General features: G+C 34.2%; 1 protein-coding gene across 3 annotated transcripts in view; it reads right to left on the bottom strand.

Moving 5' to 3' along the window:
• Nucleotides 1–334: 334 nt before the first annotated feature.
• Nucleotides 335–14,650, bottom strand: part of LOC127855440 (integrin alpha-6-like) — a 128,702-nt gene continuing 114,386 nt past the window's right edge. For all 3 annotated transcript variants that reach the window (XM_052391016.1, XM_052391015.1, XM_052391017.1), the window contains 5 exons: nucleotides 11,713–11,895; nucleotides 7,892–8,011; nucleotides 7,554–7,658; nucleotides 6,256–6,381; nucleotides 335–5,433 (listed from right to left, as the gene is read on the bottom strand). In XM_052391016.1, coding sequence (XP_052246976.1) covers nucleotides 5,275–5,433; nucleotides 6,256–6,381; nucleotides 7,554–7,658; nucleotides 7,892–8,011; nucleotides 11,713–11,895 — 693 coding nt within the window. In that variant the 3' untranslated portion in view covers nucleotides 335–5,274. The remainder of the gene's footprint in view (nucleotides 5,434–6,255; nucleotides 6,382–7,553; nucleotides 7,659–7,891; nucleotides 8,012–11,712; nucleotides 11,896–14,650) is intronic.

Below are 14,650 nucleotides of genomic sequence, written 5' to 3'. Positions count from 1 at the left end.
TTGACAATGAAGCCTTTCAAACTTGAATATAGTAAGAAAATTATTAATTAAATTTAACTTTCTACGTGACTACAAACACATCAAAATATGTATCAAAGGGGTAAAGGGTGAAGTAGCCTGTGCAAAAAGCACATCACATGTGCATTTCAAAAGATAATAATTATTAGACCATGAACAACTGTCTATTAAGCAGACATATATGACAGCTGAATCGACATTCAGTGAAAAATGAGTTCATGTTGTGCACTTTAATTGAATTGTATGACTAAAATACAATTGAAAAATACGCATTAATTTATCAGTATTAGTTTTGGATGAAATGAATAACAAACCATTGGACATTTTATGTGTATCATAGCTCGTAAACATGTATGGAAATATAATACAAACATATAAATGAGTAACAATGCGCTTAACAGTAACTTATAGAACATTGAAATTAATTTTGTAATGCTAGTCATCAAGGTAAAATTTCATTTTCATTTTACATGTTGAAAATTTCATTAAATAAATTGTTCTTTATTGTGAAGGTCCATTCAACACTTACGATACTATACTTTTGTTTTATGTATAATGATGATTTTTTTTAACAAAAACATATAATGATACATGTTATTGTTTCACAACACACAGATATTCCAATATAATACAGTCAGCAAGTGTTATTTTGCAAAGCATACACTATGCTACATGGTTAATCATTACTTAATACATGATGAATGCTGTTATAACCAATATACAAATGAATTTCAGAGTAATAGGTGTATGTAGTGTGACATATATGAGAGGAATATTTTGTTTATGGGTGTGAATATACATTCAAACATAACATAATATAATTGAAGCATCATCCAATTTGTTTTTTTCCCCTAAGTAATTATCACTTATTAGTTCTTGACTAAAAAATCACATACAAAAAATGGCTAGATAAATAATAAAAACAGTTCATCACACAAGATATGAAAACACGACAAATACAAGAAGAAGGCGTCAGACAAAAGTTTGACACTTAGATAGTGCAAACCCATGCTAGAAAATGCAAAACACAAAGCTGGAATGCTTAATATGGGAAAGATATTTGTACTAAATACTGCTGGCAAATCAAGCTACACACCAAGCAGGCCTGGGGATTACTAACAAATTAATAATCAACTTGGCCATACAATTAAAAATGTCCAAAAATAACACACATAGTCCACATTTGCAACAATATATGAACATTAATTTTTTTGAAGAAATTAAAGCTTTCAAGCATGATGTTCTAGTTTTAACATTTACTTATTAGTAAGTCTATCCCCTAGCCATACTTGTGTACTAGAATCTAATGAATCACATTCACAACTATTTACAGCATATCAATCAATTTTCAATATTTCAAAATGGGCCATCTGGCATTATATTCTAAAGAATTAACAAATTAACAGTCAAAAACTGAAATTAGTTTAACTAAGTTGTAACTGCATAGTGAATACAATTCAAGCTATAGTCAAAGACCTATAAAATACATGTATTCTATAGGTCTTTACTATAGTCTAGAACATAATGACAGGTGACCAATTATAACACATAAAGCTATATATCTCACATAAAAGCCATTACAAGGTTCAAGCTATATTACACTGTGGAGACTGGTTATCTCAAAGCAGGCACTAAGCACCCGAATAACATGAACAAAATGTAAAAATATGTACACTGTCTATATACATGGACAACACATTTTTTTTTTAAGTACACACAAACTAGAAAACAAGCTTGTTAAATCCTGAAAGTAAACACATGTTCATAGAACAAGAAACATGTAAGCAAAGGCAACATCAAAATATTGAATCTTAAAAAACACACCTGAAAAAAATCAATTTTTTTTATACAAAAAGGAATTCAGCTCCCTGCTACAATTACCTTCATATCTAAACAGTTAACATAGAAAACTATTAACTTACTGAAAAAAATCAATAAAAAAATTGTTTTTGTAAATCAAACTCAGACTTTAGCAAAAAACCCTGGTAAAAAGAAATCAAAATCATCAATACTGAAAGTAAATCTTCATGCAATTGTATTGCCCATGCAATTTTTATTGCCCATGATAAAAATGAATTGATCTTACATAGCCTATACGACATATTGACATTTTTCATTTAATGCCAATTTTTTCCGTTTTAATAGCAATATCAGAACATTTATATTGATATAATTTTGGTGTTCATCTTGTACATTCAATATGTTGAGGATTTACTTATTTGTTGCCTTTGTGAAAAAAGACACACACAAGAGAGTTGTTTGACCATTTGCAGTTGTTGCAGCCTGTAACCACACCATATCTCGTAATGCCCTGTGTTCCCTTTGCAAAATGAATTATATTTACACCAGGAATGGCACTTTAAAGTCTCGTATCTACTGTTACAAAATCTTGGCCACCATATTATATGGAAGGCTTAATATGTAGACTTTTAACATGTCACAAAGACTTGTTTACTTTCTTTAAACTATGCCATTCAACATATTTACTTACACAATATCACTACATAAAATAATTACTTAAATGAAAAATGTTAAGAAAAAGTTTCCCCTTCACCAGGTTTCCATGCCAGGTCCTTTGGGTGAAAAATCTAAAATGCAACCACTGGACCATTCACGTTTGAGAACTAAACTGAATTTTTTTTATGTTTCTAAAACACATATTTTCCAAATAATCAATCACAAAAATGTATGACTTTTTTTAAATTTAATCATCATTTTGATACAGAAATGGTCCCTTTAAATAGTAATTGAAGTCATATCAGTCTGTAACACTATGGAGCTACTTTCTAGTTTTCCTACTCTAGTATTCTTATTATGAACATGACATGACCTGCCGCACCAGAAAATAGGTAAGATGCAATATTCAGCCAGTGTATCATGCGCAGTCTGTTCAGGGGCTACCATGTCCGCAATAAGGTAGTTCAAGGTCTTGCAGTGTCACTAACAGCAAGCTGCGTAGCCCCTGAAGAGACTGTTCAAATGCGCAGGCTGAATGGTGCCATGCTTGCTGAATATTGCATTAATATTAATTTTCGCATTATTCAGGCCCTATAATAATGATGAACCAAACATGGGAAACATGATGAATTGAATCATGCTCAACAAAATGACTCGATGTTGAACGATCTATACTTGTCTACTGTCATATAATAACAACATATTTGAAGTGTCCTATAATTAGGCATATACTACAAGGTGTAAGAACACATGTAGTTTTCTTCTGTTTACATTTTTATCTTGTGTGCATTTGTATAATACTTATCATCACATAACAGCAATATGGACAAATTTGCTCAAACACTGATAACTATTTACAAATGAAAGTTTGTTTTCTAATACATGTAATATTATATTATGTACGGAATGCTGGATTACACCATATATAGTGTAAGGGAAAAACAGCAAAAGACGTGATAATATTCTCCAATATTGAAAAATGAAGTTCATGTAAACAATTACAACTATAGTGAATTCATATGGCTTCAAATACAAGTATACATAATAAATATTTTGGTTTTGTGTTTTTAAGGTTACAATTCATGATGGTGATGAAACTTAATGAAATAAAACCAAGAAAAATATAATGATGGTGTTGTGATTATTATTATAGTTTAAAATAAAAAAGTGTACACATTGTATACCACTCACAGGTTACCATTGTTATGTTTGACAGAATAAAGCAATTTTCTGTGATGTTTGTTTAATAAACGATTATGAATAAACTATTCAATTATTATGATATCTAATTATATAGATACAATATGACCTGGAATGTTAACAAAAGGCAGCACTGGGTTTTTAACCATTATATTACAATATTCCACCAACATTATGAATATTACAATTCAATGATTCAGACCAACTTGCTTATAATACAGTAACCTATACTTGTCAAGAGTTATGTCAAATGGATTACAAAATAAACGTCCCTTGATGTGTTTAAATTTTTATTCGGGAGTAAAAAAACATTTAACATAAAATACCTTGATGAAATAAAAAATGTACAAGAATTCCCCACCCTTAACCCATTTATGCCTAGTGTGCTCTTTCATCCTTCTAAATTGGAACAATTTATTCCAAAAAATAGGGACGTCTAGTATATTTATTTTTATATTTAGCATATTTCGTACAGAAATTCCTTTAAGCATCATGCGGCGTCTCATCTGGGTCTACACTGTTTGCCATGGCCTTTTTTCTAGACACTAAGCATAAATGGGTTAATATCCTGCTACTTCAATGACTAGTAAATAAATAAGAATATCATACTTATGTACATTAATTTTAAGTTTCAATTTCTTAAACTTAATGTTAAATTACAATAAAAGTAATTACCCGGTAGGCAAATTGTACTATTACGCATTAGAAAAAATGGATGTTAATTAAATAATACAAGCATAAATCATTCAAAGATAATTACATAATTTTCACACTCAAAGCAAAGACAGACATTCCATAAAGTAACCTGCAACAATGCAACACAACAAGAAAATCAAAGCATACAATGAAAAAAATCCTTTTTTTTATTATAAGGCACAGTATTATGCGGTCAAGGACAGACAGGCGTTTGTTACCTAAACAGAGATCGGAAAAGTATTGGAGCAAAGTTTGTTTGTTTATATCAAAACGAACATAATATGTATAATACATTTGAATATGTTATATTCACGCAGTAAGCTCAGCCCCTGTGAAATATGGCCTTGAAAATTGAATGTGTAATCATCTATAACTTTTAAAATGTGTTCAAAGAATGATGAGCATTTCTTTAAAACAGAAAATTGTGTTACAGACTGTTATGAAATTTAACCTTGGCACCAACGTATGTCATATCGTCCTTATATGAGAATATAAAAGAAGAATAGTACACAAGTGCAACCATAAAGCTTTAAAAACAGCCCGACTTTTATATGCTAAAAAAAATAGAACTAATCTATGGTATAAGCTGATTAAATGTGTACCCTCTCCATTTCAGAAGCATATTGAAAATGGCTTTATGCGACCAGCATGAAACCAGAACAGCCTGCAAGGTACTGTACACGTTTTATGCTGTTTGCTGCTCCTTATAAGTATCTACAGGTTGGAAGTAAAGGCTTTTAAACTTTCCTTGCCTAGGAAAGGTCTCAAATTTAATTTGATTTTGTAAGAAACTACATGTGTTTAAAAGCGTATGGGAGTTGTAATCGGTTGCACTGATTTACAGCTATTTTCGTCTTGATACAACAAGACAGCGAACTCATTTGACAAAACTTCTAAATATCATCAACGTTTCAAAAAAGATTCGTTTTCATCGTACATGATGTCTCGCTGCACCTCCATCTTGGAAGTGCTGTACGTGGGGTTGCTGATATCCTTCTTCTTCTCCACTTTCACATTGTACGTGTTCACTTCATCATAGCGTTTCCTCTTGAAGAATCCACACTGTAACAAGATTTAAGATTTTATTTACAATATTTCCAGAAGGCAAAAGGCCCATGTGCACACATTTTAGTACATAAAATAGTATAACAACATTAATGAACCTATATACATATTTGTGACAAGTACTTAATGAAGAATACGCAGAAAATGTCAAGCAGAATATATCAAAGATGTATAACTGGTAGATATTGGTTTCGTCAACAGTAAAAAATCTTTGAAATGATTTAACATGCCATACAATCCCCATGTTTGACCTTTGACTTCTGTGCCAACGACCTTTGAGACACGCTGTCTTCTTAAGGCAAACATTTGTGGTAGATCATTTTCAAATTGGATGATGAAAGATGTTGTTTAAGTCTGGACAGAGTGCATTATGCCCAAACATTACCTTCGACCTCTAATGAGACCTCGGCTTATAATCTATGAGATTGACAATGAATTATTTCAAATGATAAAACTAGACTATAGAATTTATCAAAGCCTATAAACTGTAAACAAAAATACATTTTAAGTCTCGCTCTGGGAAAACAGGGTTAAAAGCATCTATGTAAATTGTTGTCCCAGATGAGCCAGTGAAGTCCACACATCTATGTAAATTGTTGTCCAAGATGAGCCAGTCAAGTCCACACATGCTAACAAGGGATGTCACTTTCCGCATAAACTGGATTTTCACTAAGAATAGACTTATTTGCACAAACAATATTATAAAATTGTAAAGTGTAGAGTGCAGAGGATAATCTAAGATGACACTTTTCGCACATGCATTAAGCCCTGTTTTCCCAGAGACTTGCCCAAATGCACACAAATCGTGGAGACACTTACCTTCCAGAGGCATACCGCTAGCAGGACCAGCAGTACAATACCTCCCAAGATGGCTAGGGCATATATCCACCAGGCCAGGGGCTTCTCCTGTACTATCTGGATACTGGGGATGGCTACCGTCACAGCCTGCAAAGAGAGACGCAGTCAATTATTGAGCCTTGTTCTGAGAAAATTGGGCTTAACGCTTTACCACTTAGATAAGTATTTTGACAGGTTTGCAGTCCTTTAGAAAATCAAATACAATTAAAGTCCTTTCTTAATATATTCAAGTTTGAAAGGCTTTAATGCCAACCTTAAGATACTGATGAGTAGCAAACAGCACAAAACCTGAACAGACTGCGATTCACTTGCAGGCTGTTCTGGTTTTATGCTGTTTGCACATAGCTATTTTCACTTTGCATCTGAGTGGGAAAGGGTTATTGCATGTGCCATAAGTGTCATCCCAGATTAGGTAGTAAACTCGTCTAAACAAACATTAAGTTGGAGTGTATTGTTCCTGATTCCCCTGAACATTCTTTTACTGATTCACAGAGGATCAGTGAATCAGTCAAAAAATCTTCAATGACCAAATTTATCGTTTTTAAGGGTTTTGATTTGGCGATGGCAAATAATGACTGCAATTTTCAGAACATCCACAACAATGAAAGCATAGTTTTTGGTACTTTGCATATTTTTTGTGAAATAATGTATCTAAAGTAGATTTGTATGTGATAGTATTTTTAACTTTTTCGTCCTACATTTGAATATGTAGAAAAGATATTGAATGTACATGTGCTTTTTTTAAGGTTGATGAAACAATAGTAAAAGTAGCTAAAAATAGCAGGTCAATCACAGATTAAAGGAAGTTTCCATAAACACAATCATCTTGAATAATAATTCTGATATAGTTTTGATATGGCCACACAAATCTGATTTATCCACTTTGCTGTACCTTAATTTCGTCTTTGTCTGTCTATTTTGCTCTGTGTGAAACTTTAAACTTTATTTTGTAATAATTTAATCTTAAGCTTCCATATTTTATGACATAGACAGTGGTTGGCGGATATGTTAAAAATTATGTGCACAAAATTTTGTCTTATTTTGCTTTTGCGCTTGCATCTGATTAAAACATAATTATAAAACAATATTTTTTTTTGTTGCGCTTGCTCGCTCCAATGTTTGGGGTCAAATGCTGTCAAACAACTGATGAGTTTGTTGTGGCCTAAGAGTTCACCCATGAAATGTGAATTCTTCAAAGGTGTAAGTAGCAACTACTTACGTATCCTAGCAACTACTTATGTATCCTAGCAACTACTTACGTATCCCACATCATTTTTGGTGTTGCTCTGTAGCACATTGAGCTCAGGACGGATGTGTATCTTGCCTTTAGACCGGATATGGACTGCATCCACCAAACGATAGTCCTGGAGACAATAAATGCAGATTGAGAACATATGATGCTTTGTCAATACAAGTAGTTCACTTAAGATAGAGAGGCTCTGGAAACGTGAACTACAATAGTATTGACGAAATATCACTGGAAACATGAACCACAATAGTCCCAACAAAATAACACTGGAAAACTTAACCACAATAGGCTTGATAAAAATAACACTGGAAACCTGGGCCAAAGTAAACTTGACAAATCATCACTTACCTGTAGAAGAGTGCTCTCCCATAGCCTCGACCTGATCCTAATCTTGACATTCTGGTCAGGGGACAGCACTCCGATCTTACACCGTATCTCGTAACACTTTGCTGTCTTACTGTCACAATCCTGCAGTTAAAAGATACACGTTGAAGAAATTTTGTTGGTTTCATAATTGTACAAATTGAAATCATTAGAGGTTATAGAAATTAGCATGTGTGCTCATATTGTGCAGAGATGTCCTTTTTAAGACTGGGTACTGTACTCCACTTACTTATGCAGACAAGGCATACAACTGACAAATCGAACACTAAAAAGTGACAACATGCCCCCAGTGCTTTAGATAAGCATGACATTTTGGGGGCTAACTGTTGTTGAATGGCTCATATCTAGAAGTCCAAAGTGATTTATTTTGTCTCTGTTTGTATAAACATTGTTTCTGTTTTTATCAATAAGATATAAAGGTGTTTTTAAAAGATGTATAATTGTATACAAAACATTGATATTTTAATTAATGTTAACACTTTACAGCATCTACAATACAAAACTCATGCATCTTGAGGAAAGAATGTTTATAACTACCAGTGATTTCACAAAAAAGGGGTATCTGAAGAAAACAAGAAACTGACGGAGACGGGTGATGCTCCCAAAAGGTTTTTTTTGTCACAATATTGCACTATATATTCAGATAAAAGGAAACGTCTTAAGGGCACATCTCCTCTTGGTAGTGAAGCTTCCCATAAAGTTTCATTGAATTCCGGTCATTAGTTGCTAAGAAATAGCCCGGACAAAAATTGTACTAAATGTACAGTTAATGGAAAATTTCAAAGGGCTATAACTCTGTGAAAAATCATCTGACCAGAACGCACTGATAATATGCACATCTCCTCTTGGTAGTGAAGCTTCCCATAAAGTTTAATTGATTTCCGGTCATTAGTTGCTGAGAAATACAAAATAGAGTCCTTTACTTCCCTGCTCTCTGCCTGGTTTAAATAAAAGAGACATATCACTTTTTTTTCAATTGCCCCATTTATACAGAAACAAGAGATGTGTTTGTCAGAAACACAATGCCCCCTATTGCGCCGCTTTGAATTTTTTTTTTTTACCTTTGACCTTGAAGGATGACCTTGACCTTGAACTTCCACCACTCAAAATGTGCAGCTTCATGAGAACGCCGCTTTTTTTTTTTGACCTTTGACCAAGAAGGATGACCTTGACCTTGAACTTCCACCACTAAAAATGTGCAGCTTCATGAGTATGCCGCTTTGAATTTTTTATATTTTTTTGACCTTTGATCTTGAAGGATGACATTGACCTTGAACTGCCACCATTCAAAATGTGCAGCTTCATGAGATACACATGCATACTAAATATCAAGTTGCTATCTTCAATATTGAAAAAGTTATGGCCAATGTTAAAGTTTTCGGACGGACAGACGCCATATATTTGACATTTGACCTTGAAGAATGACCTTGAACTTCACCTTTCACACTCAAAATGTGCAGCTCTGTGAGATGCACATGCATGCAAAATATCAAGTTGCTATCTTCAATATTGAACAAGGGCTGTTTGTAAAACATGCATGCCCCCCATATGGGCTCTCCGTTGTAGTGACAGCCATTGTGTGAATATGTTTTTTGTCACTGAGACCTTGACCTTTGACCTAGTGACCGGAAAATCTATAGGGGTCATCTGCCAGTCATGATCAATGTACCTATGAAGTTTCATGATCCTAGCCATAAGCGTTCTTGAGTTATCATCCAGAAACCATTTTACTATTTCAGGTCATCTTGACCTTGACCTTTGACCAAGTGACCTGAAAATCAATAGAGGTCATCTGCGAGTCATGATCAATGTACATATGAAGTTTTATGATCGTAGCCATTAGCGTTCTTGAGTTATCATCAGGAAACCATTTTACTATTTCAGGTCACCGTGACCTTGACCTTTGATATAGTGACCTGAAAATCAATAGGGGTCAACTGCGAGTCATGATCAATCTACCTATCAAGTTTCATGATCCTAGGCATAAGCGTTCTTGAGTTATCATCTGGAAACCATTTTACTATTTCTTGTCACCGTGACCTTGACCTTTGACCTAGTGACCTGAAAATCAATAGGGGTCATCTGCCAGTTATTATCAATCTACCTACTAAGTTTCATGATCCTAAGCATAAGTGTTCTTGAGTTATCATCCGGAAACCATTTTACTATTTCGGGTCACTGTGACCTTGACCTTTGACATAGTGACCTGAAAATCAATAGGGGTCATCTGCGAGTCATGATCAATCTACCTATCAAGTTTCATGATCCTAGGCCTAAGCGTTCTTGAGTTATCAGCCGGAAATCATTTTACTATTTTGGGTCACTGTGACCTTGACCTTTGACCTAGTGACCTGAAAATCAATAGGGGTCATCTGCAAGTCATGATCAATCTACCTATCAAGTTTCATTATCCTAGGCCTAAGCGTTTTTGAGTTATCATCCGGAAACCATTTGACTATTTCGGGTCACTGTGACCTTGACCTTTGACCTAGTGACCTCAAAATCAATAGGGGTCATTTGTGAGTCATGATCAATGTACCTATGAAGTTTCATGATCCTAGGCCCAAGCGTTCTTGAGTTATCATCCGGAAACCACCTGGTGGACGGACCGACAGACCGACAAGAGCAAAGCAATATACCCCCTCTTCTTCGAAGGGGGGCATAAAAAGTTATGGCCAATGTTAAAGTTTTCGGACGGACATACGCCATATATTTGACATTTGACCTTGAAGGATGACCTTGACCTTCACCTTTCACCACTCAAAATGTTCAGCTCCATGAGATACACATGCATGCCAAATATCAAGTTGCTATCTTCAATAGTGCAAAAGTTATGGCCAATGTTAAAGTTTTTGGACGGACGGACAGATGCCATATATTAGACATTTGACCTTGAATGATGACCTTGACCTTCACCTTTTACCACTCAAAATGTGCAGCTATGTGAGATGCACATGCATGCCAAATATCAAGTTGCTCTCTTCAATATTGAAAAAGTAAAGGCCATTAAAGTTTTCGGACGGACGGACAGACTGACATACACACATACTGACATACTGACACACTGACGGACAGTTCAACTGCTAAATGCCAACCTACCGGGGGCATAAAAATAGTTATAATTTTTAACAATCTGTTCAGTTTCCAACCCATAACTTTGCAACTACTTCTTGTCCGTGTTATAAAAGATGGATCATATGAAGTAAACTCATTAATATTCAAACATGTTCAGTCTTTCATCCTAGATAGTCATAGATTCTAACCCAACTCTATCTCAGGTACAGACCATATTCTGCTAACGATGCCTCGTCTCGCAACTGCATCTTTTCTTACCACAACTTCTCTTATTCTGAAACTTTACTCTTTCACTTCTGTCCCTTTCCTTCCCATTTTATTACCTCTTTATGCTATCTACATTACTCTGTTATACTTTTTATATTATAACTTATATTATTTTTCCATTTCTAAACAGTATGCAATTACCTATCACTGTAGTATATTGTCCGTAATTTTGACATGTCTTTAAATTGTTGCTATACATTTGGTTGTTTACACAATTACAGCAGGGCTTCTAACTGGCATAAGAAAGACATAGTATAAGCCTCGAGCTTCCTTCTCAATTTTGTCCAATTGTATTTTACTGCCTTTATGTTAAGCAATACTGCAATTCTACCTGCCTAGCATATTGTTTGAATATAATATGTATGTTTGTATTGTATTGCTTACCGGATATATGTACTTTCAATGACTTAAATAAATAGTGTTTAAACCAAATAAATGTATACCAGGTGTGCTATGTTTTTCTTATCCCTGGCCTCCCCCAGGGCTGGTCCGTCTTCTCTTATCTGCAGGGGTGTCTTATCTGCTTCATTCTCATCTCTACGGTAACGGGCACCTGCTGTGGCTGACCGGCGTCTTCGTCCATTGGCAACCGTGTAATCCGGTCCAGAGTTCTCTACACCTTCAGACTGTGAATTAAAGACAGCATGTTTACAAGTATACAAATCAAACATATTTAGGAACTGTGTATGTTTGTTATGTGAAAATATATTATATGAATTAAAATCATTAGCTGAAAAGGGAGACAATTCTTGATCAGTTGTGCACATTTCAATGTATTAAACATTAGATATATTTTTCTCCCTTGCCAGTCTTAATATGATGCTATGAGTTCTAATTTATACTTGACAATTATTCCAGCTTACTCATGATATATGCAGATATATATTTCACTGCTATTTTTCTATATATAATACACTTTTCAGTCAGAATAAGTAAAGCCGTTGTTTCACTGTGAACAATTATGCAAAATTATCAGTGATTACATTACTTTATCATGTAATGAATTAATACATTTTTATACTTATAATAAAATATTACACATTAATACACAAATAATAATAATATTTTATTGATATTGTTATTATGGTTTTCTGACAAAATTATTATGATGTTATAAATTATGATTATTGATGATTTACATTAGTTATAATATATCCCAATTATATTATTGTGAAAAATATCATTGAAAATTGATAAGATATGAAAGATGCATGACAAAATTGAATATTTAGGCTTCAATAAAAACTTATATGCTACATCAAAAACATATATTCTACATCAAAATATATATTTCAAAACATATTAATGATTAAATACAAATAAATCTCACTATAACAAAATTCTATACAAGCAATGTGACAAACTGAATGAAACAAACTGCTCAGATAAACTGAGACAAAGAAAATGAGTGACATGTCTGTGAAAAGAGAAAATAGCAAAAACAATAAACCATCAGAGACGGGTGATGCTCCCCAAAGTTTTTTTTAGGTCACAATATTGCACTATATATTCAGATAAAAGGAAACATCTTGAGGGCACAGTAGCTCGGGGGGTGGGGGGGGGGACAATAATTTTTTTATAGAAAACTTCAATGGGCCATAACTTTGTGAAAAATCATCCAACCAGAATCCGCTGATGATATACTCATCTCCTCTTGGTAGTGAAGCTTGCCATAAAGTTTCATTGAATTCCAGTCATTAGTTGCAGAGAAATAGCCGGGACAAAAATTGTGCACGGACGGACACACCGACGGACAGACGAAGCGGCGACTATACGCTCCCCCCAAAATAAATTTTGGGGGAGCATAAAAAACAATACACCAGAGTCTCTATAAGTGATCAAAACTAATTGAACAAGACTCTTATTCTTATGTGATCTATCAACTATTGAACATGCACTCAGCAAGGGACTACTGGTTGGTCTGGAGTTCTACACATGCACTCTTGTCCTGACTACCTCTAAATCTTGGACTTAACCCTTTACCTGTATTTTGACGCATTTGTATAGTCACTTAGAAAGTTAAATTTAATTAAATACATTTATTACTAAATACAAGTTTTAAAGGCTTAATTTCCAGCCATACTGATGAGCAGCAAACAGCATAAATTCTGAACAGACTGCAAGTTACTCGCAGGCTGTTCTGGTTTTATGCTGTGTGCAGAGTGCTTTTTTCACTTTGCTGCTTAGTGGGAAAGGGTTAAATAACACTAATACTGTAGTGTTCTCGAATGCTATCACAAACATAACAGATTTAAGAGCCCATGAAAGATAATTTTATAGAGAGATTAATTTAATATTATGTTATTTGGTGGCTCACAAATTACTGTCCTAACTTTCAAGTTGCTTTGATAGAGGGTCTTTAGTGGACTTTGAGCGCGAAAAGACAGAAGCCCCAGCAATAAAGCCTTTGGGATAAAGTCCTTCAATGCAGGGAAGTGGTTGGACAACTGGGATATTTGCGGGAAAATTGTAGTGCTTATTCATAAATATTAAGGAATTAGGTAAGTTTATGTTGCCGGGCTTAGAAAACCAACACTGAGAGCCTTGGCACAATTGGTTTGTGTTTTCATGCAAAGCAAAATTTTAATAAACTTATCTGTATAAACGGTAAGCTAGAATTCTACTTATCACATCATTTTCTAAACAACAATGTTCCTTTTAAAAAAAGAGAAAATGGCTGAAATCGCCAAAATAAATAAATAAGTAAACATCAATTGATGTTATAAAAGCAATCAAAATGATGTCATTGTTAAATTTGTGACAGCTTTTACCCAGCAATGCTGCAATAAAGCTAAGTTTACTAATTTGAAATATATTTGACAATGCTGCCATGATGAAGAGATAAAATATTACATACAAAATGACATTTTAGAAAGAAAGATTTTTCTTTGAACATGTTGACAGGTTAAATAATTTTTAATGTAATAATTCAGAATAGTATTAAAAGAAACAAGAGCACCGCATAACGGGTGCCACGCTCAGCTACCGATGCAGTTTTGAATAAATGAAAGCTTGTCAGATTTTTTTTTTTTAGAGGTCATAGTGACCTTGACCTTTAACCTAGTAACCCAAAAATGGGTGTGGCATGTAGAACTCATCAAGGTGCATCTACATATGAAGTTTCAAAGTTGTAGGTGGAAGCACTTTGATTTTAGAGCCAATGTTAAGGTTTAAGCACGACGCCTACGGCGGACGACGAGCTGGCTATGACAATACCTCAGGTTTTCTACGAAAACGCCAAGCAAATAATACACATTACATTTACAATAAAACTAAAAATGCTATCAAAATAGCCAATGTCCGGATCCCATATCCCATATCAGTCACAGGAAGACGTGGGAGGGGCCGTAATTCACTAACCCCTTGTAATAAACATGAACG

The sequence above is a fragment of the Dreissena polymorpha genome, chromosome 13 (genome assembly GCF_020536995.1).
Source record: "Dreissena polymorpha isolate Duluth1 chromosome 13, UMN_Dpol_1.0, whole genome shotgun sequence".
Lineage (NCBI taxonomy): Eukaryota > Metazoa > Mollusca > Bivalvia > Myida > Dreissenidae > Dreissena > Dreissena polymorpha.
This window is presented reverse-complemented; position numbering and strand designations above follow the sequence as displayed.